At 34.0% G+C, this 18,644-nt stretch overlaps 1 protein-coding gene across 11 annotated transcripts in view; it reads right to left on the minus strand.

The window, feature by feature from the left end:
• LOC101893201 (diacylglycerol kinase theta) overlaps positions 1-18,644 on the minus strand; it is an 85,172-nt gene that overhangs the window by 12,796 nt on the left and 53,732 nt on the right. For 9 of the 11 annotated variants that reach the window (XM_059123173.1, XM_020036537.2, XM_059123147.1 and 6 more), the window contains 10 exons: positions 17,551-17,781; positions 17,338-17,474; positions 13,556-13,845; positions 13,168-13,489; positions 12,870-13,099; positions 11,591-11,739; positions 11,250-11,519; positions 5,800-6,109; positions 5,567-5,723; positions 3,394-3,501 (listed from right to left, as the gene is read on the minus strand). In XM_059123173.1, coding sequence (XP_058979156.1) covers positions 3,394-3,501; positions 5,567-5,723; positions 5,800-6,109; positions 11,250-11,519; positions 11,591-11,739; positions 12,870-13,099; positions 13,168-13,489; positions 13,556-13,845; positions 17,338-17,474; positions 17,551-17,781 — 2,204 coding nt within the window. The remainder of the gene's footprint in view (positions 1-3,393; positions 3,502-5,566; positions 5,724-5,799; positions 6,110-11,249; positions 11,520-11,590; positions 11,740-12,869; positions 13,100-13,167; positions 13,490-13,555; positions 13,846-17,337; positions 17,475-17,550; positions 17,782-18,644) is intronic. The other 2 variants (XM_059123183.1, XM_059123168.1) reach the window with 1 other exon arrangement.

Consider the following 18,644-nt stretch of genomic DNA (forward strand, 5'->3'; position numbering starts at 1 on the left):
CACCAGTGTATATATATATATATATATATATACATCTGAACCGATTTTCTTCTAATTTGATGAAGTTGCTTTTAGACTGAATTCTGTCGGTTGCACCAAAATACAGGACTTTTTGACAGATATTAGCCATTTGGTGTACAATTAAGCCAACAATTAATTAGAATGGATTCGGTTGGATGTGCCAAAATTCAAGTAATTGGTCTAATATTGGTTATTTGGTGCACAATTAACCCGAAATCGGTTGAGGATATATATGGGAGCTATTTCCTAATCTGAAGCGATCTTGACCAAATTTGACTGTATCCGATATCTGGTACCAAAGATATACATACATACATACAAATTTCGCTTGTGAGGGACTTTAAACCCCAAATCGAATAAAACATATATATGGGAGCTAAAGCTATATCTGAACCAATATACACCAAATTTCAAGTACTGCTTCTTAGGATGAATGCAGCCGTAATTGCCAAAATTCCGTCCATTTGGGCTGATATTAGCCATTTGGTGCACAACAAACCTGATATATATGGACCTATATCCAAATCTGACCCGATCTCGATAAAATTTGATAGAGTTACAAACAAATACACAAAGACATAATACCCTTATCACTATGTGGTGTAGGGTATAACTAGACTGAAAAAGTGTTTTTTCCTGGGTGGTTAGTATTAGTTCTGCGCAGTCGAGTAATTTTGCCAGAGCCGAAGTCAATAAAAACCAGTAAAGAAAGTCTTAAAGTCGGGCAGAGCCGACTTTATGATACCCTACACCACTTTGCTAATTTAGTGGAGCTCCGCATAACAATTAAAAGTTTTTATGGGAGAATTCAACCATACACCCTATGATTATAATTATAATTTAAAGTTCTAAGGACTAAATATGCCGAAGCATTTGTATCTTTTAAATTCGGAATTGTGTTGCCCATTTGGTGCACAATTAATTTGAAATCGGACGAAGTTGTATATTTGAGCTATATCCAAATCTGAACCGATCTCGATAAAATTTAGCAAATGTATTTCTGAGCTGTATTTGATATATTTCCCTGAATATCGTTGGTACGGAGTGCATATTACGGTGTGGGTAACAAATATAACAAATCGGATGAACAATATATAGGAGCTATAGCTATATCTGAACCGATTTCGATCAAATTTGGCATACTTATAGTGGGCCTAATTTGGGTGTATATGCAAAATTCCATACAATTCGGGCTTATATTACACGTTTGGTGCACAATAAAAGGCAAATCGGAGGAAGATATATATGAGAGCTATATCTAAATTTGACCGATTATCTCCAATTTCAATAGGGTTCGTCCTTGGGCCAAACAAATGATCTGTGCAAAATTTCATCAGGATCGGGCAATAAATGCGACCTGTACTTTGTTTACAAAAATACATGGACAGACGGACGGACGGACAGACGGACGGACGGACAGACGGACTGACGGACGGACATGCATAAATCGACTCAGAATGTGATTCTATGCAGATCATCAAAAGGAACTATGGGTCTATCTCGTTTCCTTTTGCCTGTTACAAACAAATGCACAAAGACATAATACCCTGGCCACCTTGTGGTGTAGGGTATAAAAACCCCGTGTAGCGTAGTGTAATTCCACTGTATTTGCAACACAATGTTAAATTTAAAATAAATACAATTAAACAGTCAGAAAAACTCCTTTTAAGGTACTTTATTACGTTTTACTAAAACCTTGCTTACTTGTTTTAAGAGGTATAAAATATCTCTTTGAGAAATTTTCTGATAACGGGAGCAAATGTGGAATTATAGGTAGTCTAAAAAATCAAATCTGCTGGAAAATTTTCGAATTAGGCTGAATTCCAAATTTTTAACTGCAATTAATTTTTAATTGAATTTAGATTGTAATTCATGCTATTTTTCTTTTTTCGGAATCGGGGTCGTGAAAAATTGGCTGAAGTCTAACAATTACTGCAAAATTAAATGTGAAATCTATAACAATGAAATTCCAACTTTTATTTTTAAAATTTTGCACTGCAATTACTCGGATGTGCAAGGTCAAAGTTTTTTAATACTTTTATCTTCATTTTTATTAATTTATGGATATTTCATTATTAATTGAGTGAAATTCCAAATACTGCACATTAAGTTAGGTACTTAAGCTGAATTCTTTGCTCTATGACGAGTAGTTTACCTATATTGGACATATTCTACGGAGTGGAACTTGGTTCACCACATTACAGCTAATTTGATTGAAATATACATCTGAAATATTTAAAATGATTAAGGTCGGATGGTATGGTCATATACAAAATTATGGACCTTTATTAAAAGTATGGAATTATGCCCTTTAAACACCGAAATATGAACAGATATAGTGTGGACATAGCAAAATTCAAAATATATGTAACTTATGGGGTCTAAAGGGTAAATTTGAAGTGTTTAAAAAATCAGTATCATCTATTCTTTCTTTCCATTTTTGATTTTTTTTTTTTTTTTTTTGATTTCTAAAACATACTCCAATACGGTCCTATCATTAGATTTTAGAGGTGATTTTCTGATCAAGATGGAAGTATAAACATAACTACATTTTCGGACAGATGTCACTTTAAGGTGACAAAGTTTTGGGGAAATAACAAAAGTCTGAACACTCAATTATTGTAATATCGATTGAAATAACTTGTGATACCGAGTAGATATTTGACATTTTCCATCCTTGGTTATTGTGTCTAGTTATAATTCTATTGTTAATTTTTTTCTTAATTTCTTGTAGGTTTGTTTTTCTTTTTTAAGTCAAAAGGGGGGAAATATATATAAAACACATTAAATTACATCTTGGCAATTAAAACATACATCAATTTATACATCAATGTATTGCAAATTGTTGGTTTCATTTCTTTTTGCATTCTGTTTAAAATTGTTTGTTGATTCTGAAGTTTTTCATTGTTTGGCGAATATATAATTTTTTGATGTTTTTCAAATGTTTATGTTTTTGTTTTATATGATTAAAAAAACTAAAAAACATATTTGTAATAAAAACTAAATAAAATAGTTTATTCAAAAATAAAAAAACAATTTCAAATTTCGAAATAATAAAACAAAATATCTAAGCTTTAAAAAGGCAGTGTTATAATAATAATAATTGTTGCTTTCAATAGAAATCAATAAAATTAAATCAGTACAAAATTATATCAACAAAGCTAAAAAAATGTTTACGAAAATTAAAACTACCAATCTAAGAAAATATTACTTTTTTTGTTTTCAAACATGCTTTGGAAAAAAGACATGCAAAAAAATATATTTTTTTTTTATAAAAATTATAAAATAATTTAAAGGGAGCTCAAGTATAGTTAACTAGGATTTGCAAAAACGCAACAACATTTTTTTTTAAGAAATGACAGTTCTACTTACCCTTAGAGCAGATTTTAAAACCACAATATCACCGGAACACTGTACCCATGGTTCGCCATCAACTTGCACGGGTAAATCAGAATATAAATGCATTTTAATGTGACCACCCTGGGAGGAAAGGGAGATAGAGGTCATTAATTTTATTTTTTCTTATGATTTGAAAATAAAATAAATGCTTGGAGTATTTCTTATATATATATTAAGACAATATGTTTATTACAGGACTATTCGGAATGAATTTGAAGGGGAATTGGCTTAGATTTGACCAAATTGTTATAATGAGCAAAGTTTTAGACCAAATCGGAAATTCTTTTTAATTTTGTATGGAATTTTGTGATTTTTTTAATTTCAGCCTCTTGTTAAGGCCTTACTAGAAGAAAGGGGTCGATTTAGTACAACGTCAACATGAATGAAACTTTTATTTCTAAGATATTTATATTTTTCAAAACTTGAGGGACTTAAACACCAACTCTGATGAAACATATATATGGGAGCTATAGCTATATCTTAACAGATTTTTTCCAAATTTACAGGGTGAGATGAAAAAACTGCAACCAATTTCAGACTGCTGTCATTTCTAAGCCACTCGTCCGACAGCTGTTAAAATTATTCCAGTGACAGCTCATTATATTGTTTACAAGTGTACAAAAGCATTTTGAAAACAGCGGAAGAAAACAGCAACATCAGCAGAAATGGTTCGAAAAGTAAAGAAGCTACTTGATCGAAACCCGCGTCGCAGTGGCCGATGGTCGCTCTCCGCTCGTATTAATCGAACGTGGCATAAGAATAAATGCCGAATATTATCGCTAAAATTTTCTGGAAGGTGTTTTAAAGCCTTGGGGAGGCAAACATTTTGGCCTCAGACCTTGGACATTCCAATAGGACTCAGCAGCATCGCACTCAGCACGCGCCACCCAAGAATGGTCACAAAATGAATTTTCTGGAGGGTGTATTAAAGTGTTGGGAACGCAAAAATTTTGGCCTCAGACCTTGGACATTCCAATAGGACTCAGCACCATCGCACTCAGCACGCGGCACCCAAGAATGGTTACAAAATGAATGTTCTGGATGGTGTTTTAAAGCCTTGGGAACACAAACATTTTGGCCGCAGACCTTGGACATTCCAATAGGACTCAGCACCATAGCACTTAGCATGCGCCACCCAAGAATGGTTACAAAATGAATGTTCTGGAGGGTGTATCAAAGCCTTGGGCACACAAACATTTTGGCCGCAGACCTTGGACATTCCAACGGGACTCAGCACCGTCGCACTCAGCACGCGCCACTCAGAAATGGTTACAAAATGAAGTTCCTGGCTTCATTTCCAGCGCACGATGGCCCTCAAAATCTCCGGATACCAATCCATTGGAGTATTTTGGAAGGCAAGGCTGGCACTAAAAAATACAAAAGTTTCGATCACCTCAAACAAGCGCTTCGCCGGGAATGAACCAAAATACCGCAGAGCAACATTCGCAACATTATTCTAAAATGTGTGATGCTATTTCCGACATTTTTTGCTTTCATTCAATTAAATTTAAAAAAAAATGTAAAAATTATGGCGTTAGACTTTGTTGCAGTAATGTACTTGCTTATAGTCTGAATTCGACCGGATATGCTAAAATTCAGGTCATTTGGACTGATATTGGCCATTTGACGCACAATTAACCCCAAATAAAATTTTACAGAGGTATTTTCAAGCAGCATCTCATATCCGGTACCATATATCATTTTTGTGGAGTGCATATTACGCATGTGAGGAATGATTTTCTGGAAATTTTCCTTGTTTGCTTCTAGACTGAGTTTGGTGGGACGTATCAAAATGCAGGTCATTTGGACTTATTAACCCGAAATCGGTTGAAGATATATATATGGGAGCTATATCCAAATCTGATCCGATAATCACCAATTTCAATAGGGTTCGTCCTTGGGTCTAACAAATATTGTTTGGCAAATTTCATCTCAATCGGATAATAAATGCAATCTGCATTTTGTTCACAAAAATACATGGACGGACGGACTGACACACATAAATCGACTCAGAAAGTGATTCTATGAAGATCATCAAAAGTAACTATGAGTCTATTTCGCTTCCTTCTCCATGTTACAAACAAATGCACAAAGACATAATACCCTTAAAACTATGTGGTGTAGGCTATAAAAATCCACTACTTACCTGGGCAATACGATTCGCATATCGTATACCCGATTGTATTTGTCCCAAATGCACCACACCGGTGACGCCAACAATTTCCAATAGACCATCATAGTGGTTGGGTGTCGAGAAACGATCATCCTTGTCAGGACCCCATGGATTGGCACCACTGCCCCAACTGCAAGTAGGAAATAGAATTAAAATTTATCAAAAATATTAAAATATTTCCCCACTTTTTCCCACCAACTACCCACCTTAATATATTTAATATGATAATACCCTCACACGGTGGCAACTCAACAACTTTGCCATCAACTTCCAAATGCAATTCCTTTTGCAAATCCTTTGTACATTTGCGACCGCCCATCATTTTGCGTAGACCCATCTTAACGTAGACACCCTTGTTGTGAAGACGTGAATTGAACTTGAATGGATTCTCCATTCGGGCATTGTGAAAGTCCAGACACAAATCGGCATCCAAGCCAATGCCAAAATAATTATTCATAACAAATATTTGGGTATTGTCTTCGTTTTTGGTACCCTCGCATTCATCATCGGCGGCACCTGGGGGTTTTAGGAGTAAAATAGATATAGGCGTAAATTATATAGGTTCAATTTTTCATAGCACATATTTTTTAGTGAAAGAAATAAAGTTATGTTACAGAAAATCATAATAAAGAAAAGTGTTAGAAAAAGTATTATAAAACATATGAAAAGAAAATAGTGTGTATTTATATAAACGTTGATAATTTTAAAGAAACTAGCAAATATTATGGACTTAGAACAAAGTAAATTTTTATTTTAGTATTAGTATTTTAGTATTATTTAATTTAGGCACAGACAGTTCATGTAGAATGAGATCTCAAATTTGGTCGATTTAACCCCCGAGTGAAAAATATTCCTGACCGGGAGTGCTCCAAAAGTATGAATCATACAAAAAGTTTATTCTCTACTCTTTTCTTTTAAATGTTAGTGCTCTCGAGTCAGTCGAGAGAGTTTTTTTGAAGCAAATCGGTTGTTGGTAATATTAAACAGCATCTCTCGAAAGGTTTTCTGCACTCAAATAAAAAATTATCTCCAATATCTGGGATATATAATCATATAAATATATGAAATATAATCTCCGAAAAATTTACCTACATTGAAATTTATTGGGAAAAAGTATTTTACGGCCAGAGAACTGCTGTACCAAAAGGTGAAATTATTTTAATAATTTTTGTTGAAAAGAACTCAAAATGCCAAAATTTAGCAAAATAAAATGAAAAACATGGCCAAAACGTAAAAAATACTTGAAGTCGGAATTAACATTGCAATTGGGCTGTTCCAAAAAGTGAACCGATATAAGCCATTTTCTGGAGCAATGATTCTGGATGTAATTTAAAGATCTTTTTCAAATTTCAAATTGGTCCAAGCTATACATGGGCCTTAACAAAATTTGGCCTAAGAACCCAGAACTTATTTGGGTTATTGACCAAAAAGCCCACTTGGCGTTTTCCATAACCCAGACTGACCATTGTAGAGCGAAATTATAAGAAAATTTGCAGCAAATTTGAAAAAGTGTTATTTTTTCAGAAAAAACAAGGTTTTACATAATTTTGACTTTTGACGTCTTTAAGAATTTTTTATTTGAGTTTTTAACGATACTTAAAAAAAGGACCAAAAACTTGAATTATTTCTCGTACTTCCATCTGCAATACTTCCCAAAAAACTATACTACTAAAATGCTCGGATTCTGAAGGATCTTAATGCGATAGTTTCCAAAATATGGATTACCTTGCGATATAAAACTTCAAAACGTCGACACATGTGTCTTCGTTTATTAGCTCTACTTTCATAATTTGCTAGATTTTCCCCGTAATTATTGAAAAAACTAAATGTTGTAGCACAGTATTATATTCAGTGTTTAAATGTCTGTCATTTGATATACCGTCCCCATAGAGCATACGACTCAACACTTAATACTTAAATATCGAATTATTTCAACGGTTTCAGATATATTTTATATGTAATATACGGGGTGAGATGAAAAAACTGCAACCAACTTTAGACTTCTTTCATTTCTAAGCCACTCGTCCGACAGCTGTGACAGCTCATTATATTGTACAAAAGCATTTTGGTAAGAATTATCCAGAAAAAAAGTTATTCCTGATGGAGTTCATGCGTGATAGTGTGTCCAGCATTTAAATGTGAATAAATCTTTTGTGTCTCGTACCATAGCTCATTACCGTGATACTGGTAGAGTAGCCCGACGTCAAGGAAGCGGACGAAAGAAAACAGCAACGACTTGATCGGAGCCCGCGTCGCAATGGCCGAAAAATGGCTCGTTAGCTGAACATATCGCAATATTCCGTTCGACATATATTGAAAAATTAGCTCGGGCTAGAGCCATTGAAATCCCAAAAAGTGCAAGAACTTACACCGCAGCAGAAAGAAAATAGATTCAAAAGAGCTAAGAGCCGAATGTGGTGAACTGGCGAATTAGGTTTTCTCCGATAAGAAAACATTCGTAGTCCAGCAGTTTGTAAACAAAAAAATGATCGTGGTTACTTGCTAAAGAGGTCAGCTGGCCACCAGAACTCAAGCGCAGGCCATGGTAATGGTGTGGGCCACCATAACAGCGGATGGTCGCTCTCCGCTCGTATTAATCGATAATGCCACAGTATAAATGCCGAATAAATCAGAATAAATACCGAATATTATCGTGAAAATATTCTGGAGGGTGTATTAAAGCCTTGGTCACGCAAACATTTTGGGCTCAAACCTTGGTCATTCCAACAGGACTCAGCACCATTGCACACAGCACGCGCCACCCAAGAATGGTTACAAAATGAGGTTCCGAAATCTCCAGATACCAATTCGTTCGACTATTGTGTCTGTTGTTTTTTGGAAAGCAAGGTTGGCACTACCAAATACCAAAGTGTCGATCATCTCAAGCTAGCGCTTCGCCACCAAAATCTCCGGATACCAATCCGTTGGACTGGAGCGCTTCGCCGGGAATGGGCCAAAATACCGCAGAGCAACATTCGGGCAGCGTGTTACGGTTTCATTGGCCGTTTGAAGACCATAATTCGTGCCAGAGATGACCAATTCGAAAAAATCTAAACTAATTCTAAAATTTGATGCTATTTCCAAACTTGTTCTGCTTTCATTCAATAAAGTTAAAAAAATATGTATAAAAATTATGGCGTTTGACTTTGTTGCAGTTTTTTTTTATCTCACCCTGTATTACATTTTATATGTGTTAAATACGTTTTGTACTGGTGTGTATAAGACTTTTACAAAATGTACAACTTTCCAATAGCCAAAAATCCTAAAAATACTGATTCTGATCATGTAACATTAATTAAATATGTTATCTGGCATAATATTTGCTAATTCATATAATAATATATTATTAAGTTAAATAAAAAATGTTCATGCAATTTAAGAAATTATAAGTATATACACATACATACATACATGTAAAAATTTGCATCTATAATTCAAGCCAATCAACAACAATTTTTCTAGAATATAATTTGAAATCGGTTATAATTTTAGGTTTTCATACAACTTCAAGAAAAAACCTAAATACAGAATTTTAAACAAAAATTTAAAATTAGTTTTTAAATATTTCTATCGTAGTTTTTCATTATGGTATTAAAGTCGAGTAAGAAGTAAAAGAACTAGTTTTAAAATATTTGTTTTTTTTTTGGAAAACTAAACTATGTATGGCTTTGACACTGGAGTACAAAAGTATAGTTTGAAAAAATGTATTCCATAAAACGAATTTAATTTTGTCATTTAACCTCAATTTCTGTGTTTTCACACATTTGTGCGTCGTGGGAAAGGTATCAGAAAGAGTGGGCCGATAAATTCCATACTCATGTAAGATCTCTGGTTAGTAAAAGTATGATTTTATCTTTTATCCCAACAGAACTTGTTTTACGGTTCACAATGTTAAAACTTTATTTATTCTCAAATCGGTTATCCTGGAAATATCTTAAAAGTGAAGTTGCATTATATGAGGGATATATCGATTTTTTTAGGAATTGTATCATGTACTGAGATTGTGTTGATTTGGTTTAAAATTGGAGTTTTAACTCACACATATCGAGAAGCAGCAAGTGCTGTTTTATAGACCCTATAACAAAAAGTGGGCTTACATTGTATATTATTCTAGGAGTTAGATTTTTTTTGGCATAAGTGAAACCAATATATCGTTTTTCAGGTGATTTGTAGTGGAATTCTCTAACGCATTTTTAAGTTACCGACAAAAGTCGGTAAAATTAAAATGCTTATAATTTCGGTAATTAACTACATTTTTGGTAAGTTCTTCTTTTTTATATCAAAATTATGGGTTTCAAAATAACCGATTTTTGTCTGTAACTCAAAAAATGAGTTAGAGAATCCCACTGTTGGTTAGAAATTCGGATCATACCCTTCAAAATTCGAAAATTAGAAGGTATTGGGGATATATCTAAATGCGGGCCGATATAGCCCATACATCCGAGTAGTATTGCAAAAATCTATTCCAAATTTTATGTATTAATATTAAAAATTTTAATCTTTAACTTGATATGAATTCGAGAAACGAAATCGTTAATAACGGATCAATTTTTAATAAGTTAATAATTTCACAACTTTTTAACTTTAATATGGCCTAGGGTCAAACGATATGATAAAAATAATATGCTCTCCATCTTATGGTGGAGGGTATAAAAATTTTATTACCTCAACATAAGCTTTCTATTAAAATTCACAACAATCTTTACTTTAATATATGTATGTATGCAATGTATATGTATGTATGTATGTTACAAAAATTATGAACAGAAGGCATGCAAAATTGGTAAAAAAAATTGTAAAAAATTAAAACAGTTTTTTTTTTTAAGCAAAACATCTATGATCACATCAAAACTAGCACAGCATTTTTCATCCATTTAATTTCGGTTTTATTTTTTCTTTTTTTCTGGTTTTTTCATTGACCAATTACTCGTCATAGATTTTTTGTTATTACTCAAATTGTTGTTTTTTTTATGTTTGGTTAAGTTTACACAAAACAAATATGTCATTTACAACAAACAAGAAATTATTATACAGGATATTAAAACAGACGAAGAGAAGGGGGGTCTATGCAAATCACATCACATCATGGGGTACAATTGAGATATAGAATAATTTTTCGAAATTTATTTATTATTTTTCTCAATGTTTGTTATGTACACAGTGTGATGTATCCCCTTCACTGGATATTTGACACTTAGCAAGGCCTTCATATCTAGAATTTCAATTACAACAACATTTATCAGACACTTTTCAGAGGTTATTTTCAAGGTCATTAGTGTTCTAGATGATGCACACGCCTCTTTCTTTGTGAAACACACAAAACAAAGTTTTAATTTTGGTTTTTTTTAAGAAACACATTGAATTCATATCAAAATCCATATACACAAATTTAAAATGTAGTTGTAGTATTTGCAAAAAAAAATATGTACGAGTTTTGAATATTGTATTTGAAAAATTAATACAAAATCAAACGCAATTAACCAAAATATATTTTTTGAACTTGTACAAATTTTTTTTCTTTTTTGAATATTTGTTTTTGTTTTACGATTTTGAAAGAGTATGTAGAGTAGAAAATACATAGAGATATATATATAGAGTATATATACGAATATATATATATAGAGAGTGACAAAGAAATTTTGTGTAATCAAAAGACCTGATTTTTCACTCGATGTAATGGCCGGTTCTTGATGATGCTGATCTGTTTGTTGCGATAGATGTGCTTGATGAGCCTTCTTCTTCTTACCGGTAGTGTTCGTGGGAACCTTAAGTATCTGTTCCTCGGGCTTCTCTTCCGGATGAAAGACAACGGTCCAACGATCTAAGCGTATATCTTCAGCTTCGATAACTTCACGCAAATAGCTGAGAGGGTCTTGATCACCCGTATAACCAGAACCCCAGCACAGGACTCGGGCCAGGTCGTTGCCTAAATTTTGGGGTGGAATAGTTTTGTTTTCTCAATTATTTAAATGTTATTTGAGAGGGAGAATAACTTACCAGTTCCCAGCGGTAGAATGGCACAGGGTGGGCTGGAACATTCCGAATCTTGTCCGACATTATCCAAACACTGTAGAACCCAACCCACTGTACCATCGCCACCACAAACCAAGATCTTATAATGGGGTATGTGACGGAAAACGTACAATCTGTAAGAAATGACAAGTTATTAGTAATTTCTTGTAGGAATTATCACATATATGGGAATAGAAATTAGAAAATTGTCTGTGCAACTCCACCTCTTCATATAGCCCCCATTAATGGTACCTCCCGATATTCGGTATTTTTATGATTTTAGCGACGTTATTTACCGGAATTGTTTCAAATTTGGTATTTGAAGTTCGTAACGGATGCTACAGCCTATGACAGAAAAGCGTCTGTGCAACTCCACCTCTTCATATAGTCCCCATATGACGGTACCTCCCGATATTCGGTACTTTAATAATTTTTGCGACATTATTCACCGGAATTGTTTCAAATTTGTTATTTGTAGTTCGTTATGGTTACTACAGGCTATGTCAGAAAATTGTCAGTGCAAGTCCACGTCTTTGTATATCCCCTACATAACGGTATCTCCCCAATATTCCGTATTTTGATGATTTTAGCGACATTATTCACCGGAATTGTTTCAAAGTTGGTATTTGCATTTCGTAACGGATGATACAGCCTATGACAAAAATTTTCTCTGCAACTCCACCTCCTCTTATAGCCCCCATATAACGGTACCTCGCGATATTCGGTACTTTGATGATTGTAGCGACAATATTCACCTGTATTGTTTCAAATTTGGTATTTGAAGTTCGTAATGGTTACTACAACCTATGTCAGAAAATTGTCTGTGCAGGTCCACGTCTTCGTATAGCCCCAATATAACGGTACCTCCATATATTCCGAATTTTGATGATTTTAGTTACATTTTTCACCGAATTTTTTTATTCAAGTTTCACATTTGAATATTGTAATGGTTAATGACAAAAGTTGCCTATGCAGGTCGTCGTCTTATAGACCCTAATATAACGTCAACATTCGATATTTTTAAGATTTTAACAGAATTTTAACGGATTTTATTTTATTGAAAATTGCCAAAATCGTTACAAATGGTGGAGGGTATTCAAAGATCGGCCCGGCTGAACATACAGCTTCTTTATTTGTTTTTAAATACAAATGAACTGAGTTAAACTGATAACCCGTCAAATTTCACCTGATTTGTTTGGAAATTAAGGCGAATAACTTAAAAAAATCCGAAATCAAACATTTTATAATATTCATTACTACTTACCCTGGTAATGGACCACCATTCTCCAAATTGAATACTTGAAATGGATTAAGTAGTTTTCTAAAGTTCGATATCAACTCTAGACCCTGACAACCACCAGATTTGACATTTACAAATACCAATAAGGGATTTATGTCGGGTGGCACCATGCTGGGTTCAATATTTGGCAAAAGCATTACCAACAAGTCCTTGCCATCCCAACGTACTTCACGTAGTATGTAGAAAGCTCGCACCTAAAAGAGACCACAACGAAATAAGTAAAGAACAAAAAATAAGGTGGAAATTATTTCATTTCACATACCGCCTTCTGGGCATCTTCATAAGTTAGAACCACCGAACCATACTCATAATAGATTGGACCAATACTTGTAAATTTACTATCTTCCGTTAGATATTTATTGAGAAAATCTTCATATTTTCGCTGAGACTTGCCCGGATCGAGATTGCCCACAAACAGGGCAATATTCGGACCATGGGGATCTTGTCGGTGTTGCAAATAGAAACGCATCAATTCCATTTGACGTATCGAGTCCTTGCCCATTTGTTTCATAATATTCCATGGGCGTTCGTTCCAGGATAAAATGCGTTCGGTGACACCGCTATCTAATAATACTTGGGAACATCTAAAGGCAAAGATTTTCATTCAATTAAAAATAAAATAGGAGAGAATTTCGAAAAACGAAACCCACCTGTAATCATCGATTGGATTATCCTGTAAACCAAACCGATCTAGAGCATCACGTATCAAATCCTTAATAGTGGTCGTAGTATCGACAGGAACACTAACATATGGCTCCTCCAGTGAGCACTGCAATTTGCCAGGATAAACACGAACAAAACCATTGTCCTTGTCTTGAAACCGAAGAAATATAGCTGGTCGTTTACCCTCCATGTGATTTAAGCTTAATACAGGATTTGGATCTTGTAGGGCAGAATCTTCCATGCCAACGGGCGCATATAAATCGGTTAAATAAAATGCCTGAAATATAAAAAAATATTGGTATTTAATAAAAAAAAATTGTAAAATAACGACAGTTCGCCTATTTTAACGAGACACGAAGTTTTCATCGATACTAAGATATTTTCAATTAATCTGAGTATTGAAAGTATATTAATTGATTTTAACACAGCCAAAAAACAACGGACTAAATCTTATAAATCTTTAGTCGAACGAAAATTATAACTTCGAATCCGCTACTATCGATTCTCAAATAATACCCGAATAAACAATTATAAATGAATACACACTTTTCAGATCTAGTTCGAAAAATAAATAAAGGTATTTCGAAATATTTCAGTTGGAATTCCAGAATTTCTGATTCATTATGAGTGCAGGATAGATTCAGCTGTTGTAATAATTCAATCATATTTTAACATTGTAATCTAGAGAAGTGTTTTGGAAAATCGTACTAAAGATGGTACTACACTTCTAAAACGGTACCATTTGGTATTATGTGAACGGAAAGATTTGGTATGAAAATCGAGGTTAAAAAGTAAGTTTGATTTATAAATGTGATTTTGGAAATGTGTTTTACGAAAAGTACGAAATAGTACTATATTCGGTAAAATTTGGAACAGATTGAAACTTTATATTTGGGCCAATGTTCATGTGTAGCCTTGACATATGAATGTAGTTTTGGAAGTGTGTATTATAATTGTACGAAATGTACTAAATGGTACTGTGGTCTGGGTTGATATCTGAAATTGAGATATGGAGGTGCTTTTAGAAATGTGTAATCTAAATATACTAAATAGTACTTAATTTGGTATTGGGTGAAGCTATGGAGCTGAAGTATTATATCGATGTCACCGTTGCACAGTGGTCGAGGTCGTATGGGAACAGCGGCCAAAAATACTTTCAGTGCAGATATCAATATGATTCTTTGGTTATGGTACCTTGATGGGATAAAAATTAAAAATGTGACAAAATGGATATGGTCGATGCATGTTTTGGCATGGTCCTCTTACAACGTACCTCCCGAATAAGGGTTATTTGCCCAATTTTTGTCACATTTTACACTAGATTGTTCTGTTATTTGACATTTTACGTTCTAAAGAGCTAAAAAATAGTCTTTTTGAAAATTATATGGAACGGTCCGCCTTCAGGTAGAGTCCCGCTGTAAAGGTACCTTCAAGAATAGAAGTATTTTTTATACAAATCCCGGGTTGCCCATATTCGACGGACCTTTGGGCCCTTTGGGCCCTTTGGGCCCATTCCAATCGACGAGGCTTGTCCGCAGGCAACATTCTTTGCATCAACTGAATTTTGTACGGGAACAAATGCAAATCAATGCGAATAATCCGTTGTAAAGCCATGCCCAACTGCTGAGAACGGCGTTTTTGGGATGTTCTTGGGGACCTCTCAACACTGGCTCGTACCGTAGCGATATTCTCGGCCGATCGCCTTGGTCGACTTTTATATGGCCTCTTCGGATCAGAAAGAGCCTTACCAGTCGAAAATTTTTCGTATAAACGCTTAATGGTGTTCTTAGAAGGCGCACTTCTCACATTTTTTAAAGTTTTAAAAGCACGTTAAGTTTTCACAATTGACTCCTTCTGTTGAATGTAAATTTCAACTATTTCAGAGCGCTCGCGTGGCGTGTATTGGTTCATGGTAAAAATCTGCTTGGACTGACGCTTCAAACGCGGTATGTCATTAAGCGATGTGACATCTCTGTCAAAAGTTATGGCGTTGCCAGATGGGTCCGTCGAATATGGGCAACCCTGTATTAAATTTGTTTTAGCTGTGGGTGAAAGATAGTGCCATGGATATCTATTTGTTAACTCTTTAGCCGTTTTCAGTGCAAAGGCCTTAAATTTTTGGACATTAATATTATACCCAGAAGACAATGCAGGTAACATTATTGAACACCCCTCAATTATATCCTTATCAATCCCAAACAACAAAAACATGTTCTATGTCACTAGCACCATAGAACTGACAAAATTGGAGCGAAGTCTCTTCAATATATTGGGCATAACATACAAATCTGACAAAATCTGAAAGTTAAATTAGCACTTCTTGAATCTTAGGACCATTACTAATGGCGTGAAAAAAATCACATTGGGGGATTCAGAAAAAAAAACAATTAAAACTTTAACTGAAATCCAATTTTATTTTCAAAATTAATCTTAAAGGCAACTCAGAACACTCACATCGTCTATATTATACACAACTACCAAACACACAAATTACTGCACTAAAAATAAGTCAATACCTTGCTTTTCAAAAATTATGCAAAAAATTGTCATTTTAAAATGTATTTAATTTTGTAATACAGATCTATTTTTACTCTTTTTTTTTACTGATTCCACTGAAAAAGCAACTAACTACATTTTCTCTTTTTTGATGCTATTTTCGAAGTGTCCCGTTGCAATGAAGCCAAGATTATTATGTTTTCTAAAAAGCTTAACCTCTTAAGAGTTCATGTGTATAGATTTGACAATAAATATCTGATTTTCATTTTTTGAATTTTGGCCAATGGCAGCGACCACTGTGCGTTGGTGTCTGTTTGGGCAAGTACTAAGGTGTGCTATATTGGGTATTGTGTAAAGAGAATCATTAAATTTGATATTGAGGTCTCTGTTGCTATTTGGAATTGATATTTGGAGGTGGTTTTAGAAATGTGTACTATAATTGTACGAATAGTACTAAGTGGTACCAAATTATTTGAAGGGATATATCTAATTTTGGATCATTTAGGGTATCTAGAATGGAATGATGTAGATTGTTTTGAAAATGCGAGCTAAGTTTGATATTGAGTGAATGGATAGCGCTAAAATTCTTAAAATTTGATATTGAGGTCTCTGTTGCAGTTTGGGATTTAGATTTAGACATGGGTTTGGAAATGCATACTATAATTGTACGAAAAGTTTTAAATCCGGGATAGAGCTGAAACTATGGAATTTTATATTCGTGTCTAGAATTGAGATATGGAACAATTTTAGAAATGAGTACTAAAATTTTACGAAGAATACTAAATCTGATATTGAGCTGGAAACCCGATATTTGATATTGTGGTCCCTTTTCATATCTGGTAGTATTGCAAATGAGTACTACAATTGTTCAAAAAAGTACTAAATGGTATATATTTTGGATCACTGTCGGTGTCTAGGATGGGTTTACATATGGAGACTCTGAAATATTGTTGGGCAGAAAAAAATGATGTGGGTCCATTGTGCAATGTTTTTATTAAAATCCTCCTGGGTAAGATTCAAAGTGAAAGATTTTGAAGACTTGTCGGTTTAAAAGGTAAACATTTTTCAATTAGTCTTTTCGAAAAAGGAAAAACTTGCAAGAATCTACTAGTTTTGCAATTTTGTTCATTCCCTCATATTACATATATCCCTTTTATATATACAAATCAGAAATGGAAATCTGATTTCCATACATATAAAATTTTAAACGGAAAATGCAGAGCTGGATATACTTAATCGATCTTAACGTAAAAATTAATCCACATAAACTTACACTGGGATCACGTGATATATGAAATGCTCGCAATGCTGTTGTTAACAATTGTTCCAAGGTATATGTACGAGGTACCGTTATGACGCGATATAGCTGGCGTCTAAATGAATTGTTGCCATCAAAGACCTTGATGGCTTCTGCAAATGAAAAAACGCAAAACAAGAATTTCAATATTTAAAATAATTCAAAAAAAAAAAAAAACAATGCTCTTACCAATATCTTTTTCTTCACGTTCTCTTTCCTTTTTCTCCTTCTCCTTGTCCGATTTATCAGATTTATGGCCCGATGCCGATTCGGGCCGATAATGTGAAGATGAACCACCACTGCTGCAACCAGCTGCACTACCGCCCGCCACCACAGACATTGCCTCGTTCTTATCCACCGACTCTTCATCTTTGAAGCGTGGAGCATCACCGCTACTGAATTCTTCCGATATACTACGAGCTGTGCGTTAGTAATAGGAAAAGATATAATAGTTTTAGAAAATTTAGATAATTCAAGAAAAAATATATATTTTTAGAACATACAAATATATTAAAAATAATTCTTTTTGTTTCTATTTATTAAATATTGTAATATGTAATGTTATAGAATATCCAATTGGGTTAGCATAAAAATCATTCAATCGTTAAGTTTTGTTAATAACTACATAATTCCAGTTAGTAGAATTGATACAAATTTTATTTTAAAGGTTATTGATTATTTTTTACCCTCCACCTTGGAAAGGATTGCATATTAAATTTGTCATTATGTTTGTAGCTTCCCTAAATATTCATCGTGGTACCCATAAAGTATATACATTCATAATCAGCATAAAATTCTAAGTTGATTTACAGCTCACATTAATTGACAGAACAATTTGTATTGTGTCTAGGATGGTTGGTATTGAAAATTAGATATATCGGTCCACGTTTTGGTACAGTCGCCATAAAACGGTATCGCCCGATATTCGGCATTTTGATTAATTTCGACACATTTTTCCACGGATTTGTCTAAAAATTGGCATTTGTATGGTATAATTGTTTGTATGGTATAATTGGGTTTAAGCTCGTGTGGTGAAACATTGAAGGTATAGATCCACGTTTTGGTATATGTAGGTCATAATGGGTTCTAGTTTCACAGGCAGAACATTGCATGTATGGGTACCTCCCAATATTCGATATTTTGATGACTGTTGCCATATTTTTCCCCGGAGTTGTCTAAAAATTGATATTTGTATGGTATAATGGGTTCTAGCTCGTGCGGCGAAACATTGAAGGTATAGGTCCACGTTTAGGTATAGATTCCATTCAACGGTACCTCCCAAT

This window comes from Musca domestica, unplaced genomic scaffold, assembly GCF_030504385.1.
Source record: "Musca domestica strain aabys unplaced genomic scaffold, Musca_domestica.polishedcontigs.V.1.1 1, whole genome shotgun sequence".
Lineage (NCBI taxonomy): Eukaryota > Metazoa > Arthropoda > Insecta > Diptera > Muscidae > Musca > Musca domestica.